This window comes from Narcine bancroftii, chromosome 7, assembly GCF_036971445.1.
Source record: "Narcine bancroftii isolate sNarBan1 chromosome 7, sNarBan1.hap1, whole genome shotgun sequence".
Taxonomy (NCBI): Eukaryota; Metazoa; Chordata; class Chondrichthyes; order Torpediniformes; family Narcinidae; genus Narcine; species Narcine bancroftii.
Genome location: NC_091475.1, coordinates 155,708,998 through 155,728,219, shown reverse-complemented (window position 1 = coordinate 155,728,219; position 19,222 = coordinate 155,708,998). Strand labels below are relative to the sequence as shown.

General features: G+C 42.7%; 1 protein-coding gene across 26 annotated transcripts in view; it reads right to left on the bottom strand.

Moving 5' to 3' along the window:
* Window positions 1–19,222, bottom strand: part of picalma (phosphatidylinositol binding clathrin assembly protein a) — a 175,234-nt gene that overhangs the window by 128,228 nt on the left and 27,784 nt on the right. For 6 of the 26 annotated variants that reach the window (XM_069890934.1, XM_069890913.1, XM_069890929.1 and 3 more), the window contains exon 1: window positions 12,405–12,652. The exons of 4 other annotated variants lie outside the window; for them this stretch is intronic. In XM_069890934.1, coding sequence (XP_069747035.1) covers window positions 12,405–12,534 — 130 coding nt within the window. In that variant the 5' untranslated portion in view covers window positions 12,535–12,652. Of the gene's footprint in view, window positions 1–12,404; window positions 12,658–17,477; window positions 17,668–18,519; window positions 18,656–19,222 lie in introns of those variants that run through there. 16 more of the 26 variants (XM_069890914.1, XM_069890917.1, XM_069890916.1 and 13 more) reach the window with 8 other exon arrangements.

Below are 19,222 nucleotides of genomic sequence, written 5' to 3'. Positions count from 1 at the left end.
GTCAGTGGTGAACTCCGACACAAAGGAGCGGTGACACTGTTGGCTGGCCGACCAGGGATCTCTTGCCATAGCGAGTGCCTGAGTGAGGGGTTTGTGGTCGATAAAAATGGTGAAAGGCCTCCCCTCCAAGAAATAGGAACTCGAACAAGCCGAAGGGGGTGATGATGGCCATTTTGGGTATGTCCTCGGGGTGCACCGGGATTTGGTGATACCCGCGCACCAGGTCAACCTTGGAGAATACCCTCGTGCCATGCAGGTTAGCCATGAAGTCCTGGATGTGAGGGATCAGGTAACAGTCAGGTACTGTTGCGTCATTGAGCCGTCGATAATCTCCGCAGGGGCGCCAGCTGCTGGAGGCTTTCAAGACCAGGTGAAGTGGTGAGGCCCAAAGACCGTTGGAGCGTCGAATGATCCCCAGCTCCTGCAGATGCGAGAACTCTTCTTTCACTATCTGGAGTTTATCCGGCAGGAGCCGGCAGGCATTGGGCGAGGATGTAATGAAACATTCCGTGGCGTGGTGAGGCAGCAGAGAACTGCGGCTTGAGGAGGGACGGGAACTCGTCCAGGATACGCTGAAACTTGTCCTTGGGTGTGCTGACTGTGGCCATCTGTGGCTGCTCTGTGCAGGAGGCGTTGAGGCGAAAGGATTGGAAGGTACAGGCATCAACCAGTTGTCTACCTCAAATATCAACCAGGAGTCCATGGGCGAGGATGGCGGTTGGAAGGGAAGAAACGGTGAACTTCCACGAGAACTTCCGCTGGCCGATCTGGAAGTGGACGGTTTGGTCTCCATACATTCAGATCTCCGTCGAATTGGCTGCATGGAGGTGAGGTCCTCGAGGCTGGTTCCAGGACTCGATGGCTGTGGCTGGAATGATGCTGATCTGGACCCCGGTGTCGATGAGGAAGCGTCGGCCGCTGACTGAATCCCGCAGGTAGAGAAGGCTGTGTTGTTGGCCAGCCGCCGCAGCCATTAACAACGGCTGGCCTGCTCGTTTCCCTGAAACGAGCAGGGCTGACGACACTTCTGAGCCTTGACTCCCCAGCACTGGTGGAAGAAGCAGAGGCCTAAAGTGGATGGCTTGCTTCTGGCTATGCTCTGAGGCCCACGCAGGGGCCAGGTGTTCTGCTGCAGCGCTAGAGGAGGGCTTGGCATTGTCATGCCCGTGACTCATAACCTGCTGGGCTGCTGAGCCATCCGGGAATCGTTCGAGCCATACATAGATCCTGAGCCTTTTGAACGACCTTCCAAGGGCCAATGAAGCTCTCCTGGGACAGCAATGGCCGGATGTCTTCAGGCAGATGGTAGAGGAAGATGCACTCAAAGAGTGGGCAGTTGGTGCGATCGCCCATGAGCGCGAGCATCTCGTCCATCAACTCGATTGGAGTTCTGTCCCCCAAGGCGTTGAGGCGCAGCATCCGAGGGGCACGCTGTTGCCTGGAGAGGCCGAGGGAGCCAGTTTGATGGTCCCACACTTATCTTCCATGGGTAGGTGCTGAACGAGGTGCAGCACTCGTTTGGTGGTGGCCTGGTCCAGGGCGGCGACCACATGGTAGAACTTGGTCAAATCCGATGAAATCTGCTGGAGGTGAAACTGAGCCTCTGCATGGCTGAACCAGGTCTCCGGCTCCTGAACCCAGAAGTCAGGAAGCTTGATGGCTATAGCGTTGATCGAAGGGTCATTCATGTCGGGTTCAAAGACGTTCGAACCTGTCGGGGTCACCAATTGTAGCAGCGGTTACACTGCTAACTGAAGGATCGCACAACCAGACAGGTGGAGTTCAGTGAGCAAAACTGATTTAATGCAAGCTGCCTGGCTGGTCTTATACTCCCAGCCCAGACCTAGCTGAGAACCACGCAGGGTGGCCCCGATGTCACCGGGGCGTCACGTGGGTCGCTAAGCGCGGGCTTCTGAGCCTGGTGCCAAGGTCGAGAGGAAATCCCCTGACAGCGCCATTTCGGCCGGCTACCCCGCTGCGTGCCTGACAAGCAGGGCCGGTTTGCCTGCCTAATGGTGTACCACCACAATACTGTATATGTGATTGAAATTTAATTATAATTTACCAAGCTTTTAAAAGTATTGACATAATCTCTTCATAGAGAAAATAAATGCAAAGTGGAAGCATATTCAATTGTATTCAACATTAAAGTAACACCTTGCATCAACACATCATTTATTGTAAGAATTCAGTACAAAGTTAGGAAAGCAATGTTTCAGTTATCGGGGGAAATGACAAAATAACATCCAAAATGTAGACATCACATTGTGTGCAGCCAGTCCCCAGGTTACGAATGTGATTCATTCCTAAGTCTGTCTTTATGTCACATTTGTAGATAAGTCGGAACAGGTACGTACGGTTCTTATTTAGCGCCAGTTAGTGAAATGTTCGTCTTCGTATACAGTACAGTATATATTTTGTCTTTCTATGCATATAAAACTACTGGAGTCAATTTCTTGAAGTAGGCACACCCAACAGAGTGTTAAGGACAAAATGATCTGTTCGTAAGAACGAGTTGTCCGCAAGTTGGACGTTCGTAACCCAGCAGCTGTTCGTAACCCAGCTCTTCATCAGACTAACAAAGATTTTAAAAAAAAGAACTGCAAATGCTAGAATCTCAAGCAAACAAAATTAATATGGAGGGACTCGCCAGGTCACGCAGCATCCATGGAGAGAAATGATCCAGTCAACATTTTGGGTCAGGAGCCCTTTTTCGATATAGTTCAAACATTGACAGTCCAAATTCTCTCTATGGATGATAACTGCTTGGCTAAGTCACTCCAGCATCTCTTGCTCACTAGATTAGTACCTGAATGAGTGGGTTATCTTAAGAGTAAAGGTTGGATGAACTCAGCTTGAATCCACTGGATCTGAAAGTGAAAGAGAAGCCTGGATAAAGCATACAAGATCCTCAGAATCCTTCCAAGGTGAATTTCAAGGAGAGCATTCCTCTCATTAGAGAATCTTAAATCATTTCAGAGATGACTCATTGAGAAAGTTACCCTTCCTCAAATGGAAAGTGAATGTGGAGTCTTTGAATTTTTTTTTTATTTTAACCACAGTCAGATTGATTCTTGATAACCAAGTACTGCAAAGTGCAGAGTTGAAATTGTAATTGAACACAATCTGCTGGAGGAACTCACTAGATGGATCAGATAGCATTAATGGGAGGAAAAGAATGGTTGACTTTGAGCTGAAACCCTTCATCAAGAACAGGAATGTGGAAGAGATGGTAATGTTGAGTTTTTTTTTTAAATGGTAGAACAGATATGAGAGGAGAATGTCCTACATGTATTCTATTTCATATATTTCTTATTTGATTGGGATGCTCTTCTAGTCCATACGACAGATGAAAAAAAATTACATGATTACATCAACATTTCTGCTCAAACAACAAAATGATAACAGCATATCTGCCCCTTACAGCCAATGAATGAATCTTTAGAATTATCCACTTACAAGCACAAAATTATAGTACGATAATGCCAATTTATTTACATGACCCACACATTATCTGATAATCAAAGTCATCATACAATGAACTCAGCCCGGCCAATCCCGCTGTAAAACAAGATCATAGAAAGGTTATTCATGGAAGAAGTTTGCAAACATTAGTTTGTGTCACAGTGCAGCCACCACACTCCAATAAGAAAGACTTATGTACTCTTTAGTCAACAAAGTATGTGCTTCTCAAATCTATTTTCAACATATTTTCCCAAAGGATAGAGAAGAACCACAAGGAACCAAGTCTATCAAGTAATTTCCAAAACAAATCAGCAAATTTTCAGTCAGTACCTGGAGTATTGCAAAGAAACATTACTAACGACCAACATAAAGTACAAATACACAGCATGTCAATAAGCATCTGAAGAGAAAAGGCAAGTATCACTTTCTACTGGAAATGTATACAATATTTTGGTTTAAAATAAAAACAGTTTTGTTTACAGAATACATAAAATGGTATTTGTGGATATAGGTCCCTTGGAACATTAGCCTTCTATAGCCAGTTACTGCCAGCCTGAGCCCAATTCAACTGGAACCAAACAGACCCCTCCAAGTTCAGACATTCCCCATCAATAATAAGCTGGGTTCTTTCAAAACTTGTTTGTCAGAAGTTTTTGAAATCAAGATTAAATATTTTTGCTTTAGCATTATGCTATGTGTTCTGTGTTTGTGAGGAAGGACAGGCAGAGGACAAAACATAAATTTAGCTAGTTGAGGGGTTGAAATGTGTCTATTTGAACACTAGGTGTATTAAGAATAAATGGGGATGATCTTAGTACATGGAATTATGATGTTGTGATCATTACAGAGACTTGGAAGGGCAAGATTGGCTGATGGAGACGTTTTAAAAGGAATGAGATGGGAGTTAAGAGAGAAGGGGGTGGGGAGTGGGGGAAGTAGCATTATTGGTCAGGACTATAGAAAGGGAAGATATTTCAGAGGGAGCGTCGACTGAGAGTATGGGTGGAAGTCAGAAATAGGAAGAGAGCAATGACTGTACTAGGAGTAGTCTATAAGCCCCCAAATAGCCTTTGGGATACCAAGGAGCAGATAAGCAGGATGATTTTGGAAATGTGCAGGAAATTCAGGGTTGTGGTTATGAGAGACTTCAACTTCCCTAATATTGACTGGCACTTCCTGACTGCAAGGCAGATAGATGGGGCTGAATTTGTCAGATGTGTTCAGGAAAGAATCCTGACAGTATGTGGAGCAGCCGAAAAGAGGAGAGGCCATACTGAATCTAATTCTGGGTATTGAACCTGGTCAGGTGGCTGACCTTTCGATGGGGGAGTATTTTGGTGAGAGTGACCACAATTCCCTGAGTTTTAGCATAGCTATGGATAAGGGTAAAAGCAGACAAAAATGGGGAAGTGTTGAATTGGGGGAGGGCTAATTATGTTGGGATGAGGCAGGAACTAGTATGTTGGAAAGATGTTCAAGGGTGAAAGCACAGAACTAATGTAGAGGATGTTTAGGGACCACTTGCACTGGATTCAGGATAGGGTTTGTCCCATAGGGACAAGGAAAAGATGGAAGGAAAATGAAACCATGGTTGATGAAGCAAGTAAGGCAGCTAGTCAAGAGGAGGAAGGAAGCATACATTAGATATAGGAAGCAGGAAAGGCTCATGAGAAGCATGTAGGGCCCTTTAGAGTTCAAAAATGTGACTGTAAAGGTGGAGATTCTCTGCTCTTGCGTTGCAGAACTTACCTTTATAAATGCTCCATGAGCAGCTACCAGGTGCTGACTCCAATCCCTCTTCAACCTCGTGTCAGTGGTGGAGTAGAGAACTCCACCTCGCTTCATAAATGTACTCCCACTGCAAGCTGCTGACTAGGGGTGGACTGATGACATCAGGTTGAATCTGTCAGCCCACACTCCAGGACCCAGTAGAAGATGGGCCTGCTGCAGTCTTGTTTTCTGGGAACTGCTACATACCAAAAGAATACTGCATACATTTTCCAATAGTCCTCGCTCAGTTTGGACAGAGAGCCAGCAACCCAAGAATACCCCCTACTCAACATCAAACAAGGAGAGAAGAGCAGATCTAGTGAGGCTGCAATAAGTGATGTCGCCAACCCTCTGCGCTCATATACATATCTGAACTTAGACTTGCTAAGTGAAACAAAAATGTTCAAGGCAAAATTGAAGAATTAAATATCGAACCTGGATAAATAAAATTAATGACATAGGAGGTGGCGGACAGGGGACGTGCAAAGGGGAAGAATTGGGGTATGGGCAATGAGGAGAGGAGGCAGAAGTTGAAAGGGGCAAGTGCCAGGTGAAGGTAGAATAGAGTAGAAAGAACCAGGACATGCACTGGCACGTAACAAATTGCTGAGCACTTTATGCTACCTGCACACATTCCTCAACCTCCTTCCCTCATTTTCCCTCTTTCCCCAGTTCTCCCGTTCTCAGTGCCCCCCTCGTCCTCTCCTATTCCCCATCTCTCTTCCCCACATCCCTCTCTCCCTCCCTCATCCTATCCCATTCCCATCTCTCCACACCCCTTCTCCCTCTCTCTCTCCACCCCCACCCATCCTCCTCCTTTGACCCATTTTCTTTTTGCTGTACGCTCGATGATCGAGAGAAAAGAACGGATAAAGTGAGGCAGACAAAGGGAAGGGAAAGACACGAGTGGAGAATGCAGGCATATGGAGGAGTGCAGCAAGAGCCAAAGATGGAAGCACAGAGATGGAGAAATGAGAACAACTAGGGACATAAGACACGCAATGGAAGATATGTGTTAAGCAGAGACTTGCTCAAACTTTAGTTAGAAAGGATGATCTTGGGCAAAAGGATATCATATATATACTTCCCTGAATGGGGGGGGGGGGGGGGGTGATCCATGGGCAGGCTGAGGGGGAAAAACATACCGATGATAAAAAACTCCAATCACAGTCTCTTATTTCAATCGGTGTCAGGCAATGATAACTAATACTGGAGTCTCTGGGACCTGAGTATCTGGCAGCTTGGGCAGAAGAATGATCAATGCCATCTTCCCGTATCCACGATCCCCCATGCACAACATCGAGGGCTATTGAGGTCTGTGTTTTTCCAATTTTGGGTTCCACTGCTTGTTCCAATATGATAGCCAGCAAGATATTAAGCCAAATGAATGGCTAGGATAATGAGCAGATTGGTCTTGAGAATGCTCTCCACATTTTTGGACAAGGTGATTTTGTTAAAGGAATTGGTAATATCCAAAAATTTAAATTTCTTAAAAAATGATAATACTGTAAATCTTTTGCACATAACTTAATTTCAGAAATGTTTTTGTTTACAACTTGAAGCCCCCATCCTGAACAATGGAAGGCCATCTATTTATTAACTCAGTACACAACAATAAATTATTCAATCCCATTCAAATATTTTTCCAGATGTTTCTAAACATACAGAATAGCAATTTTCAGCTACAGTAGTTCTCAATCTTTTTCTTTCCACTCACATACCACTTTAAGTATTCCCTATGCCATAAGTACTCTGTGATTAGTAAGGGCTTGCTTATGGTGGTATGTGGGTGGAAAGAAAAAGTTTGAAAACCACTGTTTTAATCATACCTAATTGATTCATTTCATAACTCCAAAGGAAATGGCCCAATGACAATTTTTCTCAAGCAAAATATTTCAGTAACAATTGGGTCCAGAGCAATGATTCTCAACCTTCCCATACTACCTTAAGCAATCCCTTACTAATTACAGAGCACCTATGACCTAGGGATTACTTAAACTGTTATTTGAGTGGAAAGAGAAAGGTTGAGAACCACTGAACTAAGATATCCATTCCTGGAGAGAGACAACATAATCACATCAACATCCTCCATTACTCCTAATGGGACCTGAGGATTCCCAGGTAGCTCTATAGGTGAATTTAAGAAGGGAAAGAAACAATTTATGAACAATGGTACACCTCCTGCCATAATAATTCACATCTGAATTAGATAAAACAACTCAGAATCAAATCAATGACAGAATGAGAGGTCCTGGCAAAGAAAATAACAGAAGAGCGGTTGAAACCCAGCACAAAATATTCCTTGCAATCAAAATGTAGATGCTAGAAGTAAAACAATGTGTATTAAACAGGATTTTTAATGTAGGAGAACTTCTCAACAATGCTTTCAGGGAGAGTAAGCAAAAACTGTCACCAAAGAAAAGGAGGGGACATTAATTCAGGTTACTAGAAGTCATCAAAGCTCTAGGGTTTGAGACAAATGGTCAAAGGATAATTATGAGAAAAGAATAAAATATCAAATTGGTTTTGAAATTTGGAGGCTGTGGGTGTCAACAAAAATTGGATAAATTATCAGAATGCAGGAGGAAAATGACACAATTTCATATATTGGTGGTCCTGGTGCCAAAGATCAGGAAACCAATTGGAGAACCAAGATTTTCTGAAAGTTAGTTTATGCAACATAATCTCAGAGATTAGGCACTTTTACACGGCTGCTGAGAAGCAGAAAATTTTTGCAAATTTTCTGATCTGCTGGCAGTGTAAAAGTGTCAAGACAGAACTTATTACATAAATTCCACCCTGTACACATTTTTATGGAACAGCTGCATACTAAATTAACTGCAGGCACTCCACAAAAAAGGGCTCCTCGCCCCAAATGCCTTGTTTCTAGCCCTGGCCGTCCGTCACTCCACCCCACCCCCCACCCCCTCCCGCCCCTGGAGTTAGATGGGGGCGGGGAACTCAAGAAGCAGCAGCAGAGGTGCTGTGCTGCCGAGCCCAGAGTCCACCTGAGCACTGCACTGGCTTGCTGCGAGAAGCAGGCCACGCCAAGAAGAAGGCAGTGGTGGGCAAGAAGCAGTCAGTAGTGGCTCAAAGTGGGACTAATGGCTGTCTTTCTTACCCATAATCCCCATGCAGCTCCAGAGCCAAGGATACGCAGAGGTTCCAGCTGTGTGAAGGATCATGGGTAAGGATGATGACCATTATCCCGCATTGAGCCAGCCACCTGCTTCTCTCCCATCAGGAGGTGCTGGGGGCCAAGTCACCTTTCCAACGAAGGCGAGAGGGCACCCACTGGGACAAGAGCAACCTACTCCCACCTCAACCTACCCCAACCTCGGAAAACACAACTCCAAAATCACTGCAACTGGAGTGTAAACACCCTGCCTGTGTGAATGGCCACCCGGAACTATGTATGCTATTTTCACCATCTCTCCCCCACCCACCCATCCCCTTTGGTATTTTTCCTTTAGTTTTATGTTAAAAAAAATCCAATTTTTCCTCTCAGGTGGAGGTGAAAAAAATTCAAAGAAGCATTTTAGCAGTAGTTGGAATGTGATGCCAGACATGTAGATAACATTGTTTACATGTTAATAATGCTTCTCTGATGTGAGACAAAATGGAATCTCAAGTTAGTTTCAGGATCAGACAGAAGACAGAGACTGCACACTCAGGTTTAGCCTGAAGGAGTAACAAGGGTGCAAGGGAATAAGCAACTCCCAGATCTCATATCACAAACAAAAGCAAGTCTCAGACATCATAACAAAGAACACCAACTTAATGCCAGCTAACAGAGTGCATTTCGTGCACTCCATACTGAACTGAATAAACATCTTAAAAATGCTTTGTCTTAATTTACCAAAGAACAACTTCTTTTTATACACATTTCAAAATATTCAGAGAGTTACAATGAAGAGATACAAATGCATAAACAATCTACTGGGCAAACTCAGTTGGTCGAGCAGCATCAGGGTGAGGAACTGGTGATGTTTTGACACAGACTAGAAGGGCTGAATGGCCTGTTTTTTGTGCTGCAGTGTTCTACGTTTTATGGTGATGTTTCAGATTGAGACCTTGAATTGTGACTGAATGGAATAAGAGCCTCAGAGATGAAGAGTTGGAGCAGCTTAATTATGAATCAAGTTGTATTAAAGGACAGATTTCTCTCATCTCCACTTGAGACAAAACACCAAGCTCCATGCTTTCTGTTTCAGGATCTGTTCAGAAAGAAAGTTGATGTGAATTCCACACCAACTTACCCTGGCCTAGGCAGTTAAAGCACAATTAGCTACTAATGAAGGACCAGTATCACCTACATGAAGCTCCTGCATATTTATGAAGCTGCCAATCAGAGGCTTCAATCAAACCAGAACCATATAATGCTGTCAAGAAACAACATACCAACCAGGAAAAACAGAGAAAAAAATAAACTGTAAAATGAGATGCACACATGTTCACTGTAAAATTAGTCAGAGATAAAAAATGAAATGAAAATTCATCTCCTAAATATACATTAACTGATCCAGAGAATCACAGAGCTGAATCAGAGGAGGACAAAAAAAAACTGATGACACATGAAATAAAGATTAGAACCTGTTTGCATTTCAACTCCTTGATTTGTTTTCATGAGCAAATCTTTACTCTTTTGAGCCCAAGAGAATTGGAAAATAGTTCAAAATGCCAAATTTCATTCTTGAAACCTTCAATGTCATCAAATGTATTGTCATTTTTAAGTTATTCCTGTTGCTCACCATTGGCAGGACTAAATACTCACACAAGAATCGAAAGGGAGGCCTATTCTTTTTATTTCTAGGCCTTGCCCAACTGTTACCTGGACATTGGACAGCAACTGAAGAAACCAGAATAAACACCAGTGCCAGCATGAATTGTGATTCAACACAAGAACCAGAAAGAGAAAAACTCTTGTCGAGGACCAACAACTTTCTGAAGTTGCCATTCATCCAAAAAAACATCATTTTTTGTAAAATATGAAAGTGTTTCAGATGAAGCCTGATCAATGGGTGGCGTCATCGCGACTCAAACTTAGGAGCAAAAGCAGCTGTCAAGTCACACGATCTGAATTTTATTTTCAGATTTACAAATGTGACTGTTAATCAGATGCTCTAATAATGTATAGTTCTCATGATGACTTAATGCAAACCACAATGTTCTTTTGGTTCTCAGTTAGCTCAAATGGCAGTGTTTAAAGTACTGGCAATAAAAAAAAGTTCTACGACAAATCAGTGGGAAGTGGTCAAAGCACTTACGTGGAGTGGCAAAACAGGAGGAAAGGCAAGACACTCCTGGATCCCTGCTGTGTTTGCAGTGGTCCATGGGTCAATAAAGGAGACACATGGATCAAAAGAAACTGAAGCCATTCTCAATCTTTCATGAGGATGTTTTCCAAGTTTAGAGATTGAACATTTCTGTTCTACACACAATCATTCTTGTGAAAACCAAAATATTGATTTTGTGGGAGGAGTTGGAGAAAAGACTTGGTATTAAAAGAAATTCCTGGATCATATGAAATTAATCATGCCTTCAATTTATCTAATGAAATGTCAAAATACTTTCCACAAATTACTTTGTCATTGTAACGTTTTGCAGATAGGGCAAAACTTCAGAAAGCAAATGAAATAAATTATTGTTGAAGAAAGGTGAGACAGGCCACCAAGAATTCCATCAATTTTTTGAACTGGCGCAATAAAATTCAACAAGGTGACAGAGCATCAGTTTAACATTTCATCTGAAAAACTGAATTACAGTGATTCTACCCTTCCTAACTTTTGCACTTGCCTGGACTGATAACTGATGGATGGAGACGTCCAAACCTACTTGCAAATTAACATGCATAAAAATGACTAAAATATTTTAAAAAATATTCCTTCCCTGTTATCTCTTCTGAAAAGTATTGCTGCTTGATTTAAAGCGATTCACAAGAATGTGCGACTTGACAGCTGCTTTTGCTCCTAAGTTTGAGTCGCTAGGATGCCAACCACTGATCAGGCTTCATCTGAAACACTTTCATATTTTACAAAAAAATGATGTTTTTTGGATAAATGGCAACTTCAGAAAGTTGTTGGTCCTCTACAAATTCTCTTCTATGGAACTAGTGGGTCTTGATGTTGTTTCCCCATGACACAAGGCCATTCATCCAACTCTCAGAGAATAATTTACGAGATCTCCACTGACATTTTTTAGACATTAAATGTTGCAATATTGAGTTTCCCCACAGCTCAAAGCTGGTTGGTTATGAATCAGTGTATCTTTCCTAATCTAACAAAAAAGGAAATGAACTGTCAAAAATTTACGAGGGAAATCATAAAAAAAGATCATTAAACATTGAAAGTTGTGATTTTTGTTTAAATCACGTATATGCACACAATGTTCACATTCAACTCCCAAATCCCTTAACCCTAATTATTACATGAAGGGCTGCACCACAATTGGGACAGGATCTGGAACAGTGAGCACCGAATCAGGACAACATGGGAGTCAGGTTTTTTTTCCCCAACAAGAGGAAAGTGGTCACCTGGGAAATTGGTGCCCCGTTCCTGACCCCCACCAAAAAACCTCGCCCACAGATAATGACTTGACTTCTCTCCTTAGGGATGTTTTAGTGCGCGAAGACCCGGCGCATCAATCAGCTCCAAGGAATGTCGTGTCGGCCATCGAGAGAGAGAACCATAATCAAAGCTGTCACTCAGGATTACTACATTTTTTGAAATGCTGATTCATTACAACGTGTCTTGGAGGTGAATGGAAGCTTTCAGAAATGTCACCACAACCACCACATCACAAGACACCACAAAAATGTACCTGAAAGTGGGCGAACCCACTCCCCCAGCCCACGACCCAAACTCCCCGCACACAAGTTCTCAGGGAATCTTCCTGCACGACAAAAAACTGGAGGAACTGCATGACAGACAAAAGACTAAAAACTCTACAGTCTCCATCAAAACGCCGGGCATCTATTGAATAAAATCAAGGCCAAGGGCGTTATTTGGGCCTGTAACCGCAAATCAACCTCGGAAACATCCCCGGCAACAGACAGGACCCCCCCCCCTCCCCCACCCCCGGCTGGGGTTCGAAGTCAACCGAGACCCGAGCCATCAGGGCGGGACGCGACTCGGTGTTGCACCCTGGCAAAAGTGAAAGGAAGTGCTTACAGTCCAGGTGTTTCTTCTTGGGACCCATGATCTCGTGTGTGGTGGCTTTGCAGACGGTTTTGGAAACAGCAGAGCCGGTGACACTGTGCTGAGCAGCGGCGATCCGGTCCGTGATACTCTGGCCCGACATCTTCTCTCGTCGCCAGTGCCCCCCGCCACAGCTTCCTCTCCCCGGCCACTTCCACACACGCGCAGGAAGGGCTTTAAATCCCTCGTCCGGATCGAGCCGACGGGAGAGATGGAGAAAAACAACCCCCCCCCCCTCCCCCAACAAAAAGTGAAGTGAAAATCCCGGAAGGAAAGCGAGAACAATCGTCCGCAGCAGGATTCTCTAAAACATGCACGGCAGCACGGGCAGCTGTCGCCACCCAGGGTTCAACGCCTCTTGCTTCCTTCCCTTTCTTTCTTTCCCTCCACCGAAGGGAAAATGGCGGGTTTGAGCCGGGCTCCTGCCCACTGGATTGTTATCATGTGATCATCCACCAACCCTCGGACCCGCTGAAGGCCATCAGGCAGCCCCACGCCGATCGCGGCTGACACTCTCCCACTTTCCAGGCCACGTTCCTTTCTCCGCTCAGGCCACTGATTTTTTTTTGTCAATTTGCTTGCACTTGTGCAGCTCTTACATGTGTCGCGCTGAGTCGAAACACAGTTTTGAAAATGTGTTAAGAAACCATCTTGATTACCTTTAGAGTGAGAATTGGGCACAAAGTTTCCCATTCTTCTTGCACGAGTCAAGTTTTGAGCAGGTTGATGCAGTCGCGCATCTTGTCGCCTCACAGTTTGGCGGGCAGCAACCTCCTTTGAAGAAGACCGCAGAGCCCACCACACTGACAAAAGGCAAAGGAGGAAAAACCCAACACCCAACCCCAACCCACCCATTTTCCCCTGCAGCCGCTGCAACTGTGTCTGCCTGTCCCGCATCGGACTTGTCAGCCACAAACGAGCCTGCAGCTGACGTGGACTTTTACCCCCTCCATAAATCTTCGTCCGCGAAGCCAAGCCAAAGAAAGACAGTCTTACTTGACCTTAGCAGACACTGGCACTGGGTAAACAGGTTTTTGAGGTCCTGAGCTTGCCTATCATCATGTCAGATGGTCATGACTTTCAGAGGACAATTAAAGTGGAAGAGGATTCTCCATAATCTCTCTTGAGTGCATGAGTTAAGGGTCACAGAAATCCTACAGCAGTTGGTACTTTTCCCCATGGTATTCTTGGTCTTATTGTGCAGTGAAAATCATGATGGATGAAACCGCCTTTTTGGCTTTGCAAAGAAACAGTACAGAATCCATGAAGTGATATTTCCTGAAACAAAAAAAGGAAAAAACCCTCTGTGATTACCACAATCAAATACCTTCTTTCAGGAAGATGGCATGATTACAGCATCTGAAACCTGCTGGCAAAGTTTTGTTTTCCATGATGAAGGAATTGGAATCATGGATTCACAAAAGCAATCCTTCTCTGCCCCAGCATCAAGATTACCCTAACGTCAAATTACAGTCAGAGACTAAGCCGACAGTATGCATGTACTAACATTATGAGACTCAGCTTCAAGACCCTCATTAAATTTATATGAAATAAGAGGTCAAACACTAACGATTTGCAAGGCACAGGTTCTCTATTATTTTGACCTCCACACAACTATTTTTTCTTTGGCTTGGCTTCGCGGACGAAGATTTATGGAGCGGGTAAAAGTCCACGTCAGCTGCAGGCTCGTTTGTGGCTGACAAGTCCGATGCGGGACAGGCAGACACGGTTGCAGCGGCTGCAGGGGAAAATTGGTTGGTTGGGGTTGGGTTTTTCCTCCTTTGCCTTTTGTCAGTGAGGTGGGCTCTGTGGTCTTCTTCAAAGGAGGTTGCTGCCCACCAAACTGAGGCGCCAAGATGCACGGTTTGAGGCGATATCAGCCCACTGGCGGTGGTCAATGTGGCAGGCACCAAGAGATTTCTTTAGGCAGTCCTTGTACCTTGTCTTTGGTGCACCTCTGTCACGGTGGCCAGTGGAGAGCTCACCATATAACACGATCTTGGGAAGGCGATGGTCCTCCATTCTGGAGACGTGACCCACCCAGCTCAGCTGGATCTTCAGCAGCGTGGACTCGATGCTGTCGACCTCTGCCATCTCGAGTACTTCGACGTTAGGGATGAAAGCGCTCCAATGGATGTTGAGGATGGAGCGGAGACAACGCTGGTGGAAGCTTTCTAGGAGCCGTAGGTGATGCCGGTAGAGGACCCATGATTCGGAGCCGAACAGGAGTGTGGGTATGACAACGGCTCTGTATACGCTTATCTTTGTGAGGTTTTTCAGTTGGTTGTTTTTCCAGACTCTTTTGTGTAGTCTTCCAAAGGTGCTATTTGCCTTGGCGAGTCTGTTGTCTATCTCATTGTCGATCCTTGCATCTGATGAAATGGTGCAGCCGAGATAGGTAAACTGGATGACCGTTTTGAGTTTTGTGTGCCCGATGGAGATGTGGGGGGGGCTGGTAGTCATGGTGGGGAGCTGGCTGATGGAGGACCTCAGTTTTCTTCAGGCTGACTTCCAGGCCAAACATTTTGGCAGTTTCCGCAAAGCAGGATGTCAAGCGCTGAAGAGCTGGCTCTGAATGTATAAGCTTCTATCAATCAGCATAAAAGCAAGATTCATAAAAAATACAAAGTGGATTACTTTACAGATCTCAGTGAATTTTACATTTAATATTAATTTAGAGATACAGCACGATAACAGACCCTTCTGGCCCATGAGCTCCTGCCACTCAAATACACCTATGTAACCAATTAACCTACTACCCCATATGCCATTGGAATGTTAGAGAAAACCAGAGGAAACCCACACAGACACAGGGAGAGCACATAAACACCTTACAAGCAGTGACAGTTTCAAGCCTAAGTTGCTGGCACTGTAATAGTGTTGTCCTAACCACTACAGTGATAATGCATACTGCTTTTGTTTGAAGACAAACAAAAGTAGAAAATTCCACATTGCCTTCAGTAAACCAATATAATCTTCATCTAACTGAGGGAATGAATGTACAAAGAACAAGACCAAGATCTACCAAGCAGCAGAAATCCCAACTATTCTCTATACTTCAGCGACATGGACAACATACAATCAACAGAAGTATTTGAGGAGCACCTCCAACACTGTTTCTGTAAAATGCTCCAAATTAATCTGTTGAATGATGAATCAATATCAGTGTCCTCTCTCAAGCCAAAAGAGGTCAATTGGCTCCGGTGGGCGGGCTACATTGTCCATATGGAAGCACTTTACTACTAGCTCAATCATGAAATCCGGCCTCTTCTGTATTCATAATTTTAATACTCTGCCACTCACCTGTGTATGCTCTAAACTCTTCATCAGCCTCTCCCTCTTTGGCTCTCCATATGAAAGCATTCTTTAAAAGTACATTAGTAAAATACAGCCAAAACTTCTGGTCCACTCCTCCAGCTCTGAGATGGTGTGGTTGCAACTTGTTAGATTTATAGCATACAGGTAACTTTGACAACCCATCGCTCCCTACTCTTAAGTTGCACATTATTCTAATTTGCAATATTTGTTGGCATTCCCTCAAAATTAATTTGATCAATAGTTAGAATCGCTTGCCTTACCCTTCAAAACAGCAATGAGAGTGTCATTACTATAAAAGTCAAAGTATTCCATCACAAAATTCACAATTACAGTACAGCAATCAGGAATGCCAGACTGGGAAATAGCTTCTTCCTGCAGACTATTTTAGGAACAGTATATTTTTCTGAATATTTTATTTTTAAAAATTCCATACATGTAATTGATAAACTTTTACATAGACAAAATATTAATTAAATTTAAAATTACAATGATATATGTTAGCTTTACCCAATTCTTACCCTCCATTCCCTCCCTCCTTATACCCCCCCATTCAAAAAACATATAATAAGATATAAATGTGATTATATAGTTATATAAAATATAGAAAAGGAGAAAAATAATTTCCTGGATTGCACACTGGGGTCCTGCAGTATTTGTACAGTCATTTTAGGGAAGAAGATTAACACAGGTCTTAAGAGGCTAGAAGTATATTTTTTACATATTCACCCCTAAACTTTGCCTATATGGGCTCCAAATTTGTAAAAAGGTAGGATATTTATTTCTTAAATTGTATGTAATTTTCTCCAAAGGAATACAACTTTGAATTTCTGCATTCCATCTCTCCATACCTAAATGTGCACCTGATTTCCATGTCACTGCAATACACCACTACCACTAGTGCTATATTTATAAATTTCACTTGACAAAATGATAATTTCAAATTAAATCATGTTCCTTCTATATTTCCCAATAAAAATAAGTCTGAATTTTGTGGAAATACAATACCTGTAATTTGTACTAAAAAAAATTCCTAATCCACCCAGAAAGACCTTACTTTAGAACATGACCAAGTCAAATGTAAAAAGGTTTCTATCTCTTCACCACAAAATGTAAAGTATAGATTAGTTCAGTGGTTCTCAGCCTTTTTCTTTCCACCACATACCACTTTAAGTAATCCTTATGCCATCGGTGCTCTGTGATTAGTAAGGGATTACTTAAAGTGGTATGTGAGGGGAAAGGGAAGGTTCGAACCATTGCTCTAGACCCAATTGTTATGAAATATTTTGCTTGAGAAATATTGTCATTGGCCCATTCCCTTTGGAGTTATGAAACTATGGACATAACGAGTCAATTAGGTACGATTAAAACAGTGGTTTTCAAACTTTTTCTTTCCACCTACATGCCACCTTAAGCAATCCCTTGCAAATTACAGAGCACCTATGGCATAGGGAATACTTAAAGTGGTATGTGAGTGGAAAGGAAAAGGTTGAGAACCACTGGATTAGTGCAACATAATTATTTACACCAAATATAATTGATGTAAATAATTATATTGAACTAATCTATACCTTATATTTATAACATTTGTCATACATTCTCGACAGAGATCTGACCATCTTTTCTCAGCAACTGTAATATTTAGGTCTGCTTCCCATTTGGGTCTAGATTTATGAACTCCCTGCTTGTGCCTGCTTGTAATAAAAGGTACATTGCAGAAATTAGTATTACCTCTCCTTGTAAGAATTTCCAACTCACTACAAGCCGGTAAGAAATATTGCTGGTCGTAATTTTTCCCACAGATATCCTCTCAGTTGAAGATAGCAAATAAGAGTATTCTGGGTTATTCCATATTGATTCCTTAATTGTTGAAATGACATCAATTGACCTTGTTCATAACAATCTCCTATATTTTTGATGCCTTTATGAAAAAAAATTAAAAATTGATTATCTTTCCTAAAAGATACGAGATTATTTTGAATCAAAGATGTCATTGGTGATATTCTTCCTTTTATTCCAATTTCATTATTTATCTTGTTCCTGATAGTAATCAAATGTTTCAACAATGGTGTTTCTTTCACATTAGTTATTAACAGTATACAGTAACCAAGTAAGTAATCCCAAAATATTTATATTATTTTAAATTATATCACAATGTGTGATTATCACGTACAATGCCTTGTGTGCAAATCTTAAATATGTACATATTTAAGATAAAAAGTATATCACAATATGTGATTATCACGTACAATGTCTTGTGTGTACACACCTTAAATATGTACATATTTAAGATAAAATTTGCTTTGTGAATTATCACACAACAAGAAATACTTATCTCTATCAATATTATGATTACAGATTGTATACGACAAGAAATACTTATATCTATCAATATTATGATTACAGATTGTATACCTCAGTCCTTCTCAACTAAATTCTCAATATATTGATCATTCTTGGTGCTAATAACTTTACTGATGCCTGTTCTGCATTTGTAACAATTTGGTGGTTTCATAAATATGAAATTTTGGAATACAATATCAATAATCTATTGGGCAGATCTGCAGCTCAGTGATTGCTGGTTGCCTGTGCCTTGAATCATGCTGTATTTTCCAGCTCATTGAAGGATGCAGTTAAAAGGGTAGCTCACAACTCATCACTGTAGAAGAGGATATTTTAATTTTCATTTCAAGGTACTGCATAGTAACATGCTCTTTCAACTCATGAGCCTGCGCTGCCCAAGAACATGCACATGCCCAATTAACTTACTAACCTGTACATCTTTGGAACATGCAAGGAAATTGGAGTGTCTGGAGGAAACCCACGCAGTTGCAGAGAGAAGGTACAAACTCCTGACCTCACACCAGCGCACCTCAGGGCTGTGTGTTCAGCCCGCTCTTGTTCACACTACTGACCCACAACCGCAATGCCAGCTGCAGCTCCAGAAGAGTCAGTTTGCAGATGACACAACAGTAGTTGGCCTCAGCAGCAACAATGATGAGTCACACTAAAGAAAAGAGGTAGAAAATCTTGAGAAATGGTGCAAGAATAACAACTCAATGTGGACAAGATAAATTAGATGATTGTGGAATTCAGGAGGCCCATGGATGATCACCCTCAACTATACATTGATAGCTTAGTAGTGAGAGAGTGGAGAGCGGCAAGTTCCTCAGAGACCATTTAAGAAGTGATTTATCCTGGACACACAAGATCTCCTCACTTGTCAGGAAGGCGCAATAATGACTGCACTTCCTTAGAAAATTGAAGTGGACAAGGCTACTGGCCATCATCCTGTCAGCTTTCGACAAGATCTCTATCAAGAGCGTCCTAGCCAGCTGCATCACAGTATGGCATGGCAGCTGTAGAGCATCAGATTAGAAGTCAATCCATAGGACCAAAAGGGCGGATCACTGGGGACCCCCTACCCCTTATCAATGTGGTTACCAAGATCATTATGTAAAGAGGGCTCACAAAAT